The sequence below is a fragment of the Myotis brandtii genome, unplaced genomic scaffold (assembly GCF_000412655.1).
Source record: "Myotis brandtii unplaced genomic scaffold, ASM41265v1 scaffold39, whole genome shotgun sequence".
Classification (NCBI taxonomy): domain Eukaryota; kingdom Metazoa; phylum Chordata; class Mammalia; order Chiroptera; family Vespertilionidae; genus Myotis; species Myotis brandtii.
Window position 1 is genome coordinate 2070571 of NW_005364953.1, and position 20256 is coordinate 2090826.

General features: G+C 37.1%; 1 protein-coding gene across 5 annotated transcripts in view; it reads left to right on the top strand.

Annotated features, from left to right (window-relative positions):
- Positions 1–20256, top strand: part of GRIA3 (glutamate receptor, ionotropic, AMPA 3) — a 323974-nt gene that overhangs the window by 289476 nt on the left and 14242 nt on the right. For 3 of the 5 annotated variants that reach the window (XR_313960.2, XM_005872698.2, XM_005872702.2), the window contains exon 13: positions 8737–8984. Coding sequence is in view for 4 of the 5 variants with exons in the window: in XM_005872698.2 (XP_005872760.1) it covers positions 8737–8984 (248 nt within the window). In the remaining variant the exon portion in view is untranslated. Of the gene's footprint in view, positions 1–8736; positions 8985–9545; positions 9661–20256 lie in introns of all 5 variants that reach the window. The other 2 variants (XM_005872700.2, XM_005872701.2) reach the window with 1 other exon arrangement.

A 20256-nucleotide genomic window follows, 5' to 3' on the forward strand; every position in this document is an offset into this window, starting at 1 on the left:
TGAGTTTGCCGACCACTGATCTAGGCAAAGCCGCACAAATAAGGGAAAAGAAAATTCAAATGGGGTTGAAAAGCTGAGATTGAGCCAATATACATAGGTGTGGAAACAGCATTCCAGTCTGGTAACTAATTTCAATTTCCCTTACAAACATGGGTCATTTTCTTCAGTACTTTTGGATCCATGCCTTCCTGACTCTGTACTATATATTTAGGATGTCCCATGTTGCCAAGACTGAAATGTTGAGAAACTAAAAATTCTGCGTTCCTTGATTTTGTGTTTAAATTTGTAAACTTAATGTTGCATTAATGGCCTATTTTGCATATCTGTTTGATTGTACCATCTTAAAGATTCATTTAAACCTGGGGAGGACAGCATGACTCTTATCTGCTTCTCATTAATAACATGCTTTTCAGTGAGTAGATAATGAATAACCTGGATAGAAATCAGTAGAAATGCAGATTGCCATTAGGTGGAGAAGGGATAGGAAACCCACTTTCCCCACAACACTGACAAGCAATTTCCAGACAGAAGGTAAAGAAACCAGGCCTCAAAGACAGATGAAGGACTGTGAAGGAAAAGTCATTTTAATGGAAGCGACGTTTAAAATTTTGGGTTCATAGAAACAAGCTATTTAATTATGAAAAAGGAAAGCAGATAACTTTTAGCTACAGCTTATCCTAATGGGCTCTGAAAAACATTCAGGTCTGCATAAGCATTCTTTAATTTGTTTAGTTAACTACTGTTTGTGGCACACTGGTGAAGATGAAGGGTGGGAGGTAGTGGGCATTAAGCATTACTGATGACAGAGGTCTGCCATTAGTTGATCAGATTTGGAATAGAAGGCAAGCAGGAGAGTCTTAAAGAAAAAATACATAATTTTTTAAAAGTATTATTGTCCTACTCCACTTTTCTGGAATAGCAACAGATAGTAACAGTCTTGCTCGAGATATAAAGGGCCTGTTTTACAAGTTATTTTATTTCTTTGGTAATAAGGTGCAGGCACAAAAATGACCAATGACTGCTAATAAACTATCCCACAGGCCACAGGTTTCACAGGTACTAGGAAATACATGATGTTTAGAAATGCAACCAATTTCCCTTTACTCTTTTAAATCCTTTAGGATTCAACATGGCTTCCTTTTGCTGTTCACTATTGATCTTTACTGAATAGAGATGATGACTGTATGTATCAGAAACTCAAGTCAAATGAAATAATGGTTTGATTAGGTTTTCTTTGGAGAATTTTCATATTTTGGTTTTGTTTTTGTTCAACAGTGGCAGTAAATACACAGGCTTTAATATAAAACAATCTAGTTTTCTAGATGATTCTTTAAAACACACCTACAACTTTGCTTCAGCTTATTAATCTGTTTCCTGGATTTTTCTGTTTTGGTTTTTGTTTGTTGTTTTTTTCTAATGGGGTTAGGTTTGCAAATCTGCAATTTGGCAGCATTTGTTTTAGTTTGGGGTTTTTAGTGTATCTTGCTTCAAGCACCAAGTCACTGTCTGACAATAACCAAACTGAATGGCTCTACCATTCCACTTGCCTAATTTCCCTATACTTGACCCTCATATGAAATGCAGGTACAATCCTCCTTGTGGTGACTCAGAAAAAGCAAATTTACAGTGGTGACCTTAATGTAACTGTAACATGGTTTGAAAATGTTAAGCAAAGGCATTTGGAATAAGTACTTGACAATGTTATTTGGAATTTTTAGAGGAAAGTATTTCTGGAGATTTTACCACTTTCAATTTTGATTATATTCAATTCTTCAACTCATCTATTAGAGCTGAAACAGGGAAGTATTATTTTTTAAAAAACTGGGGGAAATTGTAAATGTGTTAAATGTCTTCCCACCTTTATTGGAATTCAATACTCAGAACACATTGTATGTATTTGGGGCATAGAGATATCATAAACACCAATACTCTCTTCTCAAATTATGTAATACTTGTCTGCAAGCTGACACTAAAGTAATACCATTAATACCATTAGCAGATTATGCCTCTGTTGATAGTTATGCTTCCAATTTATTGATCTGTTTTGTTATCTACATATCTTTTTTGTTGTCTACACTATTAACATATCTAAACATGTCTGTTGAAGCTTGTCAAAGTGAAAAATTACACTCGTGTTCAGATCATGAGAAGAGATGGCTTCATTGTTCTTTGTTCTAGTGCCACTATATTGTGCATATTGTGGTCAATTCTTGGGGACACACTTTAGGAGGGACTTTGAAAAAAAATTTTTAAAAAATTAAAAAAAAAAATATATATATATATATAGTGACCAGAAGGGAAGGGGAAAGGACTAGAATTTGTGTCATACAAGTAACATATGAAAGCTCTTAGTTTAGTTTACAAAAGATGATAAACAGGTGACATGGTGTTGGTACTCTTCAGGCTATACATCATGTGGAAAAGACAGCATATTTATTCGGTATCATTTCAGACGGTAGAATTAGGACCAGTGGGTGGAACTACAATTTTAGCATTAATTCATTCCACAGATGAATAGTGAGTTTCCTACCTGCCAGGCATCAAGCTAAACACTAGGAATGAGGAGCTCAGATTCCACTGGAGATGACAATTACAAAGCAATATTATCAGTGCTACCTACAATGGAGAAATGGAAGCACCGTGGGAGGACTGACCAATTCAAGCAAAAGGCAGAAGTAAGATTGGAAAGGAGAGAGACTCTCATGAAGGATGCCAGCCCAACAAAAAGAACTTTCTACCAACTTGAACTGTCCCACCATGGAGTGAGCTACCTCCTGAGCCTCTTCTGAGCTAGGGAGTGTCTCACCTCCAGAGACATTTGAGCAGAGAAGCCATTGCTGAATTGGATAAGAGGTTGAACGAGATGTTTTTTAAAGTCTCATCTATCTCTAAAAATCTATTATTCTACTAAGTCCAACTGGATGTTCTATTGATCAAGTAGATATTCTAATTTAACTCTTAGAGAAGCAGAATATTTCATTCCCCAGATCTCCCCAATAGCAGTGTTTTGGTTAATGGGGATTTTAATATATGTACCTAAACTGAAGTACAAGATATAAACTTAAAAGGAAATTTTGCCATCCTACCTATTTTTCCTCCAACAAGATTTTTTAAATTGAAGTCAAATGATAATGATTTTTGTTGATGGTAGATCATGAGCATTCACCAGGGATATGTCTGGAGATTCAAATGTGTGAATAAAGCTTGAGCATATGATTTTCTCCATAAATGAAGTAATGAATCTATAAATATGGACTGAAGTAATTTATAGTGCTATTAAATTCTGCCACTAAAATAAATATACTTTCTGTACTATAAAATATGTGATATTTTTCAGCACTTCCTGTATGCCAGGCACTGTTCTAAGTGAGATGCATGTATTAACTTATGTAATTTTTCCCAATAAACCTTTTAAGTAGGTACTTTAAAAAAGTTATCCCATTTTATGGATGAGGAAATTGAGACAGATAGGGGCTAGATAACTTATGCACCTAGCAAATGGGATTCAAACCCAAGCAGCATGACTTCGCACTCTCAAACACTGGACTATACAGTTACCTTGTGCTTAACTGGGTCTACAGAGGAATACTTATATGCACAGTGATGAGCAGTGACCAACACCATTGCAAAAAGATACAAGGTTTAAGTGGTGGGCTAAATCCACTCAATAATCACTTGGTTCCACGCACCAGCTTCACCGGGCCTGATTCAAATTTTTACTTCAACAAAAGGCAAATTTCTCCATATTGTTGACCTTAATCATTTATTACAAATAGTTGGAACAGTGACTGTTGAATCCATGAATGCTAAAGCTCTACTTTACTGTTTTTGGATTAATCTGCTCCTCCTCCATTCATGTACTAGTATTTCTCCTTAGGGATTTTATTTACTAATTATCTAGCAGTTCTAAGAGAAATTCTTGTGGCCTCTCTGCATAACCATTGTTTATTCATTCTTAGATACAAAATAGTGCTCCTTGAGGTGAAATAAATGAATCATGGCAGGTTGGAGAAAAATGAACTGGCTATTACACATCCTGCCCATAATTTTTTAATTTCTCCCAGATGATTGAGTTAAGATTCAATCCCTTTTATTGCCTTCAGTATTTCAGCCAAAATAAGACAGACTGCAAAAAAATGCAAAAAGAAAGAAAGAAATGCTAGAGATTGTTTTCTTCTTTTTGGTCTGAATGTTATACTGTCACTTAAATACTAGTTAGGAAGATAAATATCTCAGCTTAATTTTTCTCAATTATGAGCCATTTCTTTTCCCCCTTCCTAACTGCTTTCAGAACTAAGTCATCAACCAGGGCCCAATCATTTCTGCCACTAACCAACTTTGTATTTACTGCATTCATTAATATCTGCTGCATGTACACCAAACACGTTTAAAATGCACACTTTAAGCATTGTCATTTATTCTCCTAGAAATGCATCATTACCTAAAAGAATAAACCTTTTAACCTGTATCAGCAATCAAAGAGCTCAAGTAAATGATGAAGTAAATGAGTCCAAATTATAGCACACTCAGATCAGAATTCATAGACCCATTTGCCCTTGTCTTATAAATTTATCTTTGGAAGCAATGGTCTGTTTGTAAATAGTGTAATAGACAAATTGTTCTAACACCCTCCCCTTATCACTCAGGTTTGATTAGGCCAAAATGAAGAACACAAAATACCTGTTTGTATGGCCCAAAGACACAACTACACCACAGTGTCATCTATAATGCAAAAGAAAAAACAAAGAAACTGATCTTAAGAGTCCTTCAATAGGGAATTGGATAAATAAATATGGTATATCTATTAATTGAAATGCTATGCAGCCATTGTAAATGAGATAAGTTTATTCTAATAATTTTATTTTTCAATTACAGTAGGCATACAATATTATATTAGTTTCAGGTGTATAGCCTAGTGATTAGACATTATATAACTTACTAAGTTATTATCCCAATAAATCTTATACCTATCTGACACCACACATAGTTATTAGAATATTATTGACTATATTCCCTACGTTTATTCTCATAAAATTATAAATATATGCAAGGAAATGATAAAGACCAGCCCTAGCTGGTTTGGCTCAGTGGATAGAGCATCGGCCTTCAGTCCAAAAGGTCCTGGATTCGATTCTGGTCAAAGGCATGCACCCTGGTTGCAGGCTACCCCCCAGCCCAGGCCCTGGTCAGGCGCATGCAGTAGGCAACCAATCCATGTGCTTCTCTCACATCAATGTTTCTCTCTGTCTTTCCCTCTCTCTTCCACTCTCTCTAACAAAAAGAACAATGGAAAAATATCCTTGGGTAAGGATTAACGAAACAAAAAAAAGCAAAGAAAAGAAATGATAAAAACCAAATTCAGTATAGTGGATACTTTGGGCCTGGAAGAAGCAGTATGCAATTAGAGAGGGGTACATAGGCAGACTTCAACTAATTCATAGCATTTTTGATTTTTTAAGTTTTGTGGTGGGTACACAGGTGTTCTTAACATTTTTAATAAATTTCTGTTCATCTGAATTATTTACTATTTTTTTTAATTCTTTGAGCAACTAACTAGAAAATTCCTGCTGAAATAAAATAAAGTAATTGAAAATATTTTTCATTATGATGCTTAGAAATTGTTTTCTGGGTCAGATGAGAATAATGTAATATGAAATGAGCATAAATGTCAATGGGTGAGGTTTTGATCTTATAAAGCCTTAATTATAGGGGGAAATTATTGGTGTGGACATAAAAAGAGGATAATTTGGGGGGGGGATTATAAAACATTATCCTGATTGGTTTAGCTGAGAATTTGGCCCAATGATCTTTAGAGTAACTTTAACTGTAGAATTCTACAGTGCTATAAAACTAGTGCTGATAGCCATTTTCCACCAACCTTCTGATATCTTTCACCAACAATCTAGTTGTCACCCTCATTTGACCTACGCTTCAGTTCGCACCCACCCAGGGACGCCAAAAAAACAAAAAAACAAAACAAAAAAAAAAAACAAAAAAAAAAACAAAAAGACCTAAGCTTCAGTTATTAAGGAAATATATCTTGAGTGCCTACAATTTAGGCACTGTGCTGGCTGCCAAGAAGGCTACAAAAATTAATCAGGCATGGACTTTGTCCTCAAGAACACCCAAGTAATGTGGGGAAGACAGACACATAGCCAACTCACCTTAAAGTAATATAGTCAGCTCTATAGCAAAGGTATCTGCTGTTGGCAGATAGCCGAGAAAGCACATCTGTGGGGCAGAGGAGAGTCAGAAAAAGTTTCACAGAAGACATGATGTTTGCTCTGGATCTTGTAGGGTGAATAGGGATAATTCAGGCAGAAGCAAAAGCATAACCAAAGGCATAAGATGTGAAAATGTGTAGCATATTTCAGTGAACAGTAAATAGTAGTCCAGTATGACTGGATCATAAGAGAATGTAGCCAAGATAATAAAGACTCATACATAAGAAGTTGGATTTTGTCCTGTAGGTACTATCAGAATTTTAAACAAGGAAGTAGCTTATCAGATTTACATTTGGAAGGATCACTGGATAAATTAGAGACATGAAACCAGTAGGAGGCAATGTAGTCCAGACCAAAAACTGATGGGAGCCTAACCCAGGACAATGGTAATGAGAATGGAAAGAATACAAAAGGACAGATTCTACAGACATTTTTCTATGTTAGAATGAGCATGGCATAACAAATAAAAGCACCTAGCTTGGATGTTAGGTGCTTTACTGATAGAATTTAGAAGGAGAGCCAGGTTATACAAGGAAGATAATATATTTGGTTTAGAAATGTTTAATCTGAAAGTATCTATGGGACAATCAAATGAAAATGTCGATCAGCAAAAGTTTTTTACTTTCTCCCTAAAACATATCTTGAATCCAATCTCTTCCCTCCACCTCCCTTTCTCCCAGCCTAGTCCATGCCACAAACATCTCTCCCCTGAACTATGAGAAGAGTCACCTAACCAATCTCCTTATTTCCACTCTGGCCCACCTTAGTTGGTTCTCCATATAATAACTAGAGTAATCCTTTAAAATTTTAATTCAGATCTTATCCCATCCCACCTCAAATCCTCCATTAGCTTCTTATCACATGTAGAATAAATCCAAGCTTTTTACCGTGACCTACAGGGCCCTACTAGATCTGACCTCTGATTATTCTCCTAAGCTCATTTCCTACCAAACTCTCTTGTTCATTTGGCTTCAGCCATATTGGCTTTTTTTTCTGTTCCTCATGTTCCAGTCTCAGTGAATCATTTCAGTGACTCAGTGAAGGCCTCAGTGAGGATTTGATTGCCATAAACACAATGCGTAGTTTCCATGGTGATAGCTCCAGGAATTCCAGCCCTCTGAAATTATTTCAGCAGGTCTAAGCAGGTCTCAAAAAAGATGCAATGTAGCTTGCCAAAGTCCAGAAAAAAGCAACTAAATAAACAATCAAAAAAGTTGAAGTGGGATCAAAGAAACCCCATAAAAGGACAACTGAAAACATGGCGTATGTTTATAATTTCTATCATGTTATCTTACCTCTGATCAAATATGACTTTAGACTCTTTGTCTAGGGTTTTTACTCCCAAGGACCTAAATATCAACTGACTTGGAAGTCGTGGAGTCATTGAGACCATGCTTCCTTTATATTCTCCAGAATATCTAGCATACAGCTATAAGCATTTAGCACATGTTTAAGGACCACCAAAATAGAGGTGAAATTTAATATAATTAAATTCAAATTTCAAAAGGGTAAAGATGAGGGAAACTTGACTTGGTAGAAAAAATTAACAGTTTTAATTTGGCCTCAACCTGAGTTGACAGAGGGACTATATTCACTGGGTTATATTCTTCACACCTCCAGTAGAGTACTTTAAAATTGTGAAAGAATAGATGAAAGATTGAATATGTTAATGCAAACTCAGGCAGCATTGATAGAAAATAATGCTCTAGTGACAAAATCAGTTTTCAATTTTATCCTGTCTTTCTCATATTTCTGGAATGTCATGTTTATTCCTAGAAACTCCAATTTAAGAGACATTGCTAACTAGAATGTGTCTATGGAAGAAAGACCAAAATTGTGAGGGTTCTGGAAATAGTAGTAGATGTAGGTAGAGCTAGCCTGATGAAGAGATGAGAAGGGGGCATAATAACAGCCTTGCAATATTTGAAGAAACATCCATAGAAGAAGGAACAGAACAGCTTTGTATAGCTCTAGCGGGTAGTGCTTAAGGTTGGGAGTTATAGAGAACCAAATTTCAGTTCAGAATAAGAAAGTGATTTATTACAATAATTAATATTCTGTGCTGGAGTGGGCTGACTAAATGGTTGTACACTGCCTTTCAATGGCCTTTTTTTCAGGCAGGTAAAGGATAATCACATAACAGGATATTGTTGGGGAGATTTCTGCATTGAGATGAAGATTGAACTAAGAAAGTGTTTTCAAACTAGAATGCAACCCATTTGTGGAGCCATGAAATCAATTTAGTGGGTCCTGATCAGCATTTTTAAGTGAATTAGGATAGAATAGAAAATATCAGAGAGCATCACACAAAGCAAGGATGAGTGTGGTTTAAGAACTCTATTTTGGAACCATGTTTACATATATATGAATATATCTACAGGGTTGCAGTGTAATATGCTTTCCTTACTATGGATAGCAATAAAAAATGTTTAAAAACAATTTTTTCAAATGCACTGGAGCCTCTTCCAGTTTTAATATCTAGTAGCTCTCAGAAGTTTTATCTCTGTTGCAGAGGTCCAAAATTGCTGTTTATGAGAAAATGTGGTCTTACATGAAATCAGCAGAGCCATCTGTGTTTACCAAAACAACAGCAGACGGCGTGGCCCGAGTGCGGAAGTCCAAGGGAAAGTTCGCCTTCCTGCTGGAGTCAACCATGAATGAGTACATTGAGCAGAGAAAACCATGTGATACGATGAAAGTTGGTGGAAATCTGGATTCCAAAGGCTATGGTGTGGCAACCCCTAAAGGCTCAGCATTAAGGTGGGTGGAATAATATAACAATATCCGTGTTGTTATAGTATTCCACCTACCCTGATGCATTTTGTTGTCATTTTCTTTCTTGTGGATTTTGAGGTAACTTTTAAAAGTTTAAAATCTACAATATTCCATGGAGTTAAATAAGACGGTAAATTATGGTTTCATCTATTTAATGCATCCATTTTTTTTAATGTTCTCTCTCTCTCTGTGTTGTCCTCTCTGACTGTTGCTGTTTTAATTTTACAGTTCAACGGCTTTTTCAATTTAAATGGTAAAAGCCAAGTTATGGTGCCATATGTGACGAATGTTAATTGCATGGATGTGGTGTTCTTGTTACTTTTTTTCTCAAAGACAATTTCCCCATCCCGCACACTTCAGTTTTGAGCAAATGTTATCCTCCATGCCACCTTCCAATATTTAACCCTGTATTTGCTGTACAGACATTTTTATAGCTCCACGTTCTGTGAAATTTAGCCAATTTGTCCTCTTGTGCTCCTTTTTATACGTTAACGATTTCCTAAGCATTTGTGCATTTTCTTACAAGTTATGTTTTATCGTTTCAAGAAATGCTGTTAACCTGGCAGTATTAAAACTGAATGAGCAAGGCCTCTTGGACAAATTGAAAAACAAATGGTGGTACGACAAAGGAGAGTGCGGCAGCGGGGGCGGTGACTCCAAGGTCAGCCTCAATGTCACCACAACCGGGTACCCTTAGTGACGAGTAATCGGCAAGACTGTTATCTTATTATTGAGGAGAGAGCACAAGACTCACACATAAATTGAAATGACCAGGTTATTCCCCTGCCTGGCAGCTTTGGGAACCAGAAAGACTTCAGGGCGCTGCCTGCATTTTTGATCTAACTTGGGTCCCTTCTTAAACTCCCAGACAGAGGCTCCCTATCCACACCCCTTCCTTCCCATCATACACTGGACTGGTTGCCTTATGAAGGCTATGGTGTGGGTTTCACTGCCTTAGGCTTTCAATAGCCCAAGGCTTTCCTTAAGACTGTCCCCCGCCTGCCTCAGCTGAGTGGTGTGAGAAATCAAACCCATCTACTAAAAAGTCAGGTTACAGCCTCTTTTTTCCGCTTAAGGCATGATGTTGCTCACAGATGTTGGTTGGTTGATTAGAGTTGGCTTCTTCAATTATGTGTTTGAGTGATGAGATGTTGTTTTCTATATGTGATGGCCTATTTAAGCTGGCCCCACTTAACTTGAAAGCCAAAAACAAGCTCGGTTTCAAGTTAGATGGGGTCTTTCTTCAATAGGCCACCTCATATATAGACTTTTGCAAAGACATTTTGTATATTTAAACAAGTGCGTCGCCTAACTGTGTACTCTTTGTGTATAAATTCCTGATTTGGCTTCCTTAGCCATGTTCTTGGTTCAGGTAGGTCAAATTGTTATCCAGGCTACCATTATGAGAAAACACATCTTACTTGGCATTCCTTTGACTCCTTAATGCTCTTCAGGGCTAGTAAGAATGAATAGCTTTCCTTCAAGCAACAAGAAATGGAAGCAAGCTCAGAAGCCAAGTTACCAAATGATGGAAGGACAGATTGGGTAAGTACAGGAGAGGACCTGAAAACAGAATTCTCCATGGCCCAAAGGGAATGAGAATTATATCGAAACATGTAAGATCAACTTTTATACAACCAAGAATTCATGGGCATCTTAAGGTGAAGAACAGTGTTTCCCAACCACAGATCATCAGATAGGCAAGACAAAACTTTTCTCCTTCAAAGACAATGGTTACACCTCTGTTCCTCTCTTTCCCTCTCCATTCTTCAGCATCCTGACAGAAAAGTTAGTTTACCAGTCTGCAGAATAATATGGGTTTAGAAACACTAATACAGAGTATGTTCAAAGAAATAAATTTAAGAATAACTTTCTTCAGCACATAATCTTACCAGGCATTGGCGAGGTCTTTTATTGTAAAACCTTGATTAACCAGAACTCACCTAACCAGTACCCCAATTAACTGAATTGAGCACCACCCCAGTAATCCACAATGATGAGAAAGCAGCAATAGTACTAAAAGAGAAGACTGAAAGGAATTGATTTTTTAATCACTTGCCAAGCGATTACCTGTGGTTAGATCACATTCAGCTCTATCTCCTATATCTTCTCTCCATCTGGATTGACCCTCAAATATTAGAGGCTTCTTCCCTGAGGAAAGAAAGTGGATACAAGCATTTTGAGGGGGGAAATGTTATTAACCAAGAACAAAATGAGTTATTAACCATGAAACAAAATGAGTATTGAAAATTCCATCCATTCCTTATGGATGCCAATTAATCAAGGTTTTACTATGTGTCAAAAAGCAGTAACTTCCTTTCCCACCTATGTGAACTAATGACATTGACAGTTTAGCCAAGCTTTTGGCCTATTTGAGTTTTGGAATGGCTAGCCTGATGCCTATAGTATTTAGCACCTTCTTCCTGGTCTTCTTCTCATGTTAATAGCAGGCCACAGAGAACCCAATTATATCATTGAAATTAATTGGAGCTGGATTGGATACATTACTCTGAGGAATTCATCTCAGCATGGTTAAAAGGAGCTATGGACTGTTTCAAGATGACTCTAAAACATCCACATGATGCCAACTGCCCAGAAGTTTTCAAATAACCAAATGTTTGATGTTACATAAAAAATCTACACACATTTAGCTGAATTTTCACTTTTTACCCAGATGTTTTGGTATCATGAAGACCCATAAAACTTTAGACCAGCTATTTACTAATTACAACCAACAATCAACTTTCTTTTCTCAGCTGATACTGCTGCAAAGTTATCAAGTAACTTAATCGCCGACCCATAATTTCCAGATTATATGACTTTTATATGCAAATAGAAAAATATTTCAGTAGATCTTAAACGTTTTCAACTTCTTTGATGATAGTGCTACCTGCCAGGTATCCTTCAAATCACTTTTTTCAGTCATTGTTCCAGCCAATCTTTTGAAATAAGTCAACCGTTTTCTCAACTACGGATAATAGTATGATCAGTGCTGCATATCCAATGATTGCTTATTCTGTTTCTGGATTACCAAGGAGCTTGCCTTTATCTTCTTCCTTCTTGCTACCTGCTGTTTTCTGAAAATGAGTGAGAGAAGGGGCAAGAGATGAACTTGACTCTCTTTTACCACTATTTAGTGGTGATGCCAAAAACAAATCAATGGAGAAGAAAGTAGAAAAGGCAGTGAAACCCCATTAATTTGGAGCCCTCTAATTTATAATCTGTGATAAACTGGACAGGGACCAGTCTATAATCTAACTTCATATTATCAGGGATGCAGCCAAGAGAGGTTTGTTAAGCAAATGAGAGTTGGGACTAGATTGTCAGTTGAATTTTTGTTTAAGAGAACAAACCTTTTTCAAATGTTGGAAGCATCTATTAGATATAATCATATTCATTACAAATATATCTGCTAAAGTAGTGCTCACAAAGACCTCCACAAAGCAATGTTTTATAGTGAGTTTGAATTACAAAATAGACTTAAAGTAGTAAAATTGCCATTCTTCAAACAGATTTTGTAATTCATGACTTTTTAATTCAGACAACCCCTCCTCTGTTAGTCCAAATCAGTAAGGTTTAAATGTATTAGTAAAATGGCTTGAGAATTACAGTTCTTTATTGTATCCCATCCCCAGTTAACATGACAATTGACTGCTGAATATATCATCTAATAGAGAAAGTGAGACCCAGAGATGGTGGTGACTTTGAGAAGGTCACACAGCTAATGCTATTACAAATCTCTTCAGACTTTCAGGGTCACCTCCTGTGATAATATTGCAGATAGCAATTTATCACATCTAACCATCCAATGAGCAATGTCAATCTGACTACATGTGACATATTTCCATAAAAATCAGGTTCATTCTCAACTACCTTGGTTACAATGCAAATGGCATATTGAAGCCATTATAGACCTCATACTGATTACTAAAAATGACAGCAATCACAAAGCCTGACATTTATGAGTGCTTTTACTTGTTAAAAAACACTTCCACACCTATTATCTCTGAAACCAGGAGAGGGAGAAAAACCTACACTACTGATCTCTTTGTCTGTCTCCTGCAACCTTTAAGTAATGATAAATGGGCAATTATGTTAAATTGTTGTCTTTTTCCCCCTGGCATGAGACATTACACATCTTAAGCCTATTCTCAAAAAGTCACAATTCTATGGAAGGAACCAACAACTATTCAGGCTGTTTTAAATATGCACATGCTTAAACTAATGAAATAGATATTTATTTTACTTTAATTTATTTTATGAATAGAAGGAATTAATTCAAAGCCAGTCACTAAAGTAGCCTCTGAACCAGACCTACAGGCTAGAACTAAAATACTTCTTAGTTTTACCATTTTTCTGAACTTGAGCTAATAGAGCCTAAACAAATCAGAACTGATCCTTCCTTGATGGACTTTAAATGCAGGCAAGGATCATGGAATTAGAGCTGTGGTTTGGGGGGTTTTAACCCGCAAATCAACCTTTTGTGTTAGTGCTTTATTACAATGTGTATGCAAATGTGGTGATTAAGAGCCAGAAGGTTGCTCTACCAGGTTTGGCTCAGCCTACAGACTAAAGGGTCCCGAGTTCAATTCTTGTCAAGGTCACATGCCCAGGTTGTGGGCTCAATCCCCAGTAGGGGGTGGGCAGGAGGCAGCCCATCAATGATTCTCTCTCACTGATGTTTCTATCTCTCTCTCCCTCTCTAAAATCAATAAAAATATATTTTTTTAAAAGAGCCAGTAGGTTATTTCAGTGATAAACCCAGTTCACCGGGGGTTTGTGACACAGCCAATGAAAGTCTGTCACTGTAAATCACAGTAGAATGGGGATTTAGCTGCTGAATTACCTCATAAACATATCAGCCTCCCTCTATAGCTGCCCGTCATCTCAAACTTTCAAATTCTTCTGAAAGAAGCACCACCATATTTCATTCTCTTAATCTTGGGTAAAGTGCATCAGATTAGCTTTCCCGTGTAGTCCTACCTTACTAGAGGGGGTCAGGTCAGTGAAACAAGCTATTTGTGACTGGGGTGACAAGGCATTATAAACCTTATCCCACCTCACCCTAGAATTGCCCTGGATTTAGTTCTACCCAGGGATTTAAATAGACTCCCAGTGTCCATATTTTCTAAGCTGAAAATCATCACACTTTATGTGCTTTGGGGACATTGGAACAGAATGTTTAAGTGGGGCCATTCTGAACCACTTGACTTCAATAAGAGTTGTACCACAAGTGCCTTAACTTGTAAGGCATATAGGAAAGTAAGGGATGAGGATGGAATATGCAGTTAAGCTTCCATTAATTAACTAAATCATTTGATGATCATTATGATTTGTAGAATATTGATAGAGAAATGCAGTTTTATTATCTTCAAATATATATAGGGACTAGATTATACTAGCTAATGTAATGCTAGGAAAGAACTTAGGGAACTTGTTTTAATAAATTCAAAACATGACCTGCAATTGAAATTGTTTCCTTTTGTACTGGTGCTTTTAAAGTACCTAAAAACAGTTTGTTCTCTTAAGAAATTCAAACATGATTCTCCTCCCTATCAATAGCAATCTTTTTTTTTTAATCCCATACATTTGCTTAGCGAGTCTTCTACTCAAAGATAGGGAAAAGTTATACTTTTAAGACAGTCCATTTCCAACTGCCTTCGGCTTCCTATTCAGTGGTACATAGATGACTGAGGTGATACTGTGTTGCCCATATGCATAAATGAGATCCTCAGTTTTGTGTGTATTTCTTCTTCCATGTATGTCCTCAATTCTCCTCTCCTATGCCACCATTTCTTAACCACTTCTCTTCCACACCCAGAAGTCTTTGACATTTTGGGGCCTTGAATAATGGATGTGAATCTGCATCTGCCTTTTACCTGCAACAAGATGGACCTTTTATTGGCAGGAGCCATCCCCAAAGGTAGACATTTTGGATACCCAGGGTTAAGATGGATCCCAATGACTCTTTACTGACACTGTTATGTGTGTAGGCAAGAATCATTACAGATTGATGGCATTTCCTTCTTGGAAGAAGTTCCTTCTTGAAAGAAGTTTCCGTGAATCACCGAGACTGGTTTGGAATCAAAGAGTAGGGTGAGTATACTATGCTCTTCATTGATTTGCATGTCTCTGTGCTGGTGCTGCCTCCTGGAAGTATGAAGAACCTGACAATTTTCTTTTCTGGTAGTGACTAAATTTGCTCCTTGAACTTACTCAGGTCTTTCTCCCAAGAGCAAATCCTCACTTTTTCTCTCAAGTGACTGCTTCAAGCAAGGGACCTCTTTGCCTTAAGAACTGAACCAGTCCAGTGACTGCCAAAACCATTGAGTTTGCAAGATGGTGTTAAAGAATAAATTCTACCACCGGAAAATAATTGTAATCCAAAAAGAAAACATTTTTGTTAAATTAACCCATTCTACTGATGTTTTAATTTTTAAATTGACTGTGTGGCCTTAACATGATTTCTATGATTAAGATATGATTATTTGCCTTTGGTGTTATCCTGATAACTTGAATGTGTTTCTTATTGAAAAATAATGACCAAGTGTCCAACACCAGAGCTACAGAAAGAGCAGCAGGAGTAAAAAGCCTGAAGGTAAGAATGCTGTTATATAATTTCCAAAAGGAAAGACACTGTTGCAATGGCATAGTGAAATGATGTGTATGTCTATGCCTTTTCTGCCCCTCTAAGACCAAATCAATTGGTTTCCTTTCATTTGGAGAGGAGGTTACAGAATCACACTCTCTGAAAAGTAGGACAGCCCATGAAAAAGAAACATGAAAGATTTGAAACAAATAAATGTATTCAATGAGGGTGGGAACTGAGGTTGGTGGAACAGGGTGGGGCAGATTTCTTACTGAGAACAATTGAAATCCATTCTCTTTTGACTTTCTAGAGAGCGGTATAGCATTTGGCCCTTGGCACATGAGGCAAATCCCTATTGGTCAGAAGTGGCAAAAGTGTGGTCCAAGTCTAGATTCATCTTAAAGCTTAATTTCATCTTGCCTTGAAGCAGATGTTTCTCAAAATACAGACATAAGGCAATAGCATACTTTACACTTTTTAAAAATAGAGATTGAATGAGAGAGAGAGAGAGAGACTGACTCTGCTGGTGTGTTCTGTCTAGCTTCACTACTGAAAATGCAGATAAATGAATGCTAGAATGCTCGTTCGAGGAGGGCAGTATGTGCCCTGACATGGCAACCAACTTTCAGATCTTATATTTGACTCCATTTGTTTCTATCTATTGGGGTGTAAGCTGAACTGATTATTCTTCTATGGGTCATGGTCAAGGGAAAGCTTTTGAGGAAAAAGAGAATGTTGGCACCCATTATATTAAACTCTCAATAAAAATTTGGCTAGACTCAGGGGAATGAACTAGATGTCTATGCCTCTTTCTCAGGGTCATTGGGATATCTAAATAAAACACACTTATAATAAAACTCAACCAAATTCTATAGTTTTAATTTTAATGGAATTTAAAAACAAGTTATCAAGAGAATCATATCAATTATGAACTTGGGAAAGTACCTGCGGTCACATTTTAACCAAAACTGCCTTCTCTGAGAGCTTAGCATCTTCCCTGAGCTCCTTCTCTCTGTCAGGAACAAATTGAATAAGAAGTCCTCTCAGACAAATTGGGTTATGTCCATAACCAATAATTGTTTTGGATTCCTGTTCTAGAGGGAGAGGTTGGACAAAGGCCCAGTTTGGCAGAAATCCATCAGTGAAATTCACAACTTGTAGAATCAAAGGGTCTATCACTTTGAATTTGAGAGGTTATCATTTGGAAATGCACTGGTTTTACCCACATATCTACAAGTGGCTTTGGGGCTGCTACTCTAGCATAGATGCTCATCAATAGGTTTCAATCACCAGCATTCTTAAGCCCCTTAGTAAAATGATTCACAGCTTTCAACTCCTAATGTTACATGCATGCATTATTGAATTTGCTCTTTGCACTTATATTAAATTATGATCTCATTAGCAAGGAGTTAAATAGGTTTGAGCTACATTTGTGAACTACATAGATATAAATACTCTCTCAGAGGGAGCTTCTAGCAGCTAAGCACTGCATAGCTCTACAAATCATTGTAGCTGCCCCTGTGAAATGAGGGTCATCTGAGTGGCCAGAGTCCAGTAATGCCAACAGTCATATGAGCATGCTCTCTATTGTAAAGAAAACTTGGGCTTTCTCTAAGGGTAGAAGCCATTCAGAACAGAATATATCCCATAGTCTCCTGGGTGAATGAATCATATTACACCCTGGGTTCCTATATTTTTCAGGCCTAGAGCCATTTTTATAGTACAAATTCTTATCTCAGCCCTTCCAGGATCACCATTTAGAGAAATCAACTTGCTTGTTAATTCACAAGGCTATTTTTTCTTCTTTGCCGCTATCAGGAAACTCAGCACCGTTACACCACTCTCACCACATTTCATGTTGATAAGAAAGAATCCAACATGGTTCCAACTACCTATTTTAAATACACCCTAAAATTAAAATCGAAAAAATTTGGACAGTGCTTTTGAAACACATATATCAAAATTTTTAGTTACTTTTAAAGAATAAACAGTTTCTACTTTCACCGGGGGGAAAAAAATGGCCGTATCATCATTTGTAATGTTGGCCATCACTAAGATAACATTGAACTTTAAAATGGCTGGTTGGTACAACCAAGGAGTGAGCTGGGAACCTAAACAACTGCCACCTGGGGTTGATGCCTTGGCTTAGTGAATACAGTCCTTTGTAGCTGAGTTATTGCCAAGTGTGGATGGGAGAGATAAGCAGAAATTTTTAACAGCCAGTTATGTTTTCTTTAAAAATAGAACTCATTTTCAAGGCATTATGAATTATATTACTACCCCTATTTTTTAAATTGACATTATTCCATGACTATTCCCCACACTAAGGAATCATTATCCTACCACAGGTCAGCACTACCTTCCCATACTTATAAATGACTCTCTTATTCACATTTACTCTTACCCTCTCCATCTGATCAACAATCCACATACATTTTTATGACTTAAGTGCAGTAAGTCATTTTATTCTTAGAAGAACTTTACACTCTCCCCAAAATATTTTTAAAGAATATGGAACAAAGATTTGGAGTTTGTTTCATTTCCCATTTATCAGGAAGCTGTGTATTTTAACAAGAAATGTTGCTCTGACTTAAAGGTGTGCAATTCTAATGGGAGAATTTCAGGTGAAAATATTTCTGGATGGGGAGGCATTCCCAGACCCCCTAAAATTGCATCACAAAGCTCTCCTATTCTCTCCCTAAGCCTGCCACCCATGCCCTTGTCTTAGGAGGTCTCTCCTCAGCAAAAAGTTCATAGCAAGCCCTTCAAAGGAAAGAATGCCTCACTAATTTCCATGATAGGAATCTGACCTACTTTGTGTAATTCTTTCTGTTCTCTATTGAGATGAGTATAATAAATATTTCTGACTTGTAATTCTCTTAGGTACCAGTTAAGGGCCTACAGTAATTGCTCTGAAATATTACCCTGGAGACATATTGCTACACCACAGTGACAGGCCCCAGCTGCAAGATATGCCCTTGCTAGGTTGATAGTTATTTGGAGTATGGCGGTCCCTAAAGAAAAAATTCACTGTGAACATCCAAGCCCAAAGAACAAAAATAAGGAGGACTGCTACCATTATGTGTGTTCCTTTGTAGAATGCATAGTACAGAGCTGGCAGTATATTAATTTGCCTTCTGGCCTGACCTGTAATTGCTGTGCAGGCTTGAGCAGATTGCTTAACCGATCTATACTTCAATCCCTTTACTTGTAGAGACCATAAATCTACCTTCTTAGAGTGATCATTAAGCTTGACCAATAATAATAGTTATTATAATAATTATGTGAAGTACTAAGCTGAAAAACAAAATGCTAAAAGAGAGTTATCTATTCAATAAATATTTATGGAGAGAACTGTTATTCTAAGTGGGGATAAAAATACATAAGCCATGGTTCCTGCTCTTGAGAAGTAAAAAGTGTAGTGGGAGTTACAAGACATGGGCATAAATAACAAGCAAGGTAGGAGATGAAAGAGGAAAGAGAAAATATTGGGGTGGAGAGTTAAAATGGCTTCATGAAGAAAGTGACATTTAAAATGACTGAATGCCCACCTAATTCCACATCCTTTAAAATACCAAATTATGTGCATGTGTGTGTGCTGGGGGAAGGTGTCAATATATTTGGTTGATTTGAGTTGGGCTAGGCAGTACATCCAGTAAGGTACAGTAAGAGAGAAAATTATGGCAGTTTTTCTCTGCCATCTTGGGAATGTATTCCACCCCACAGAGACATACTGTTCTAGGAGATTTGGCCTTTACAGTACCTTCTTTTCTTGGCAGCTATCCTAACCTTGTTAAGTGGTATTATCTGTGATTTCTGATTACAGCTTTATGCTCCTTGGCTGTGCTGCTGCTTGAAATGTTTGTTTTTCTCCTTCATTTTTATTTGGAAGCTCCCAAATGCACATTGGCTCTCTGCCAGATTTCATAAGCCCTGTGATTTTTTTTCCAATCAAAGACTAAACTTCTAGAGTATATCATTTGTCAGATTTATCTAAAGTCCTGGAACATCAAATGAGGTCTGGATGCTGTAAGGCAGGGTTCCTCAACTTCAGCACAATTGACATTTGGAGCTCTGTTGTGAGGGGCTGTCCAGTATACAGTAGAGTGTTTAGCATCATTTTTGGCCTCTACCCTCTAAATGCCCATAGTATCCCCCCCACCCAGTTGTGACAATGAAAAATGACTCCAGACTTTGCCAAATATCCCCTGGAGGACAAAATGACCCCAAATGGAGAACCATTGCTCTCTAAGGTAACCTCCAATGTAACTGTGGAGGCCGTGGGAGTGGAGAGGAATTACCAGCCATTCTGTGGAAACCACTGGATGGCCTAAGGCAGAGATAGGCCATTTATCAGAAGTAGGATGCTAAATTGCCTACATACTAAGCCTAGGTTTTGGCAAGAGTGCATGGTGGCAGCCCAGAATAGGCCTGGCACAGGAAAAGTCTTCCTTCCTCCAAAAACAGTGCTTCTCAAAATTTTTTGTCCCAGGATCCTATTACACACTTAAAAATTATAGGAACTCCCCAAAATTTTGTTTATGTGTGTTATATCTATTAATATTTAGCATATCAAAAATTAAAATTGAATAATTTTAAATGAATATATTCATTGATTCAGTTTTAAAATAATAAATCTATGTTAACATAATGTACTTTATGAAAAAT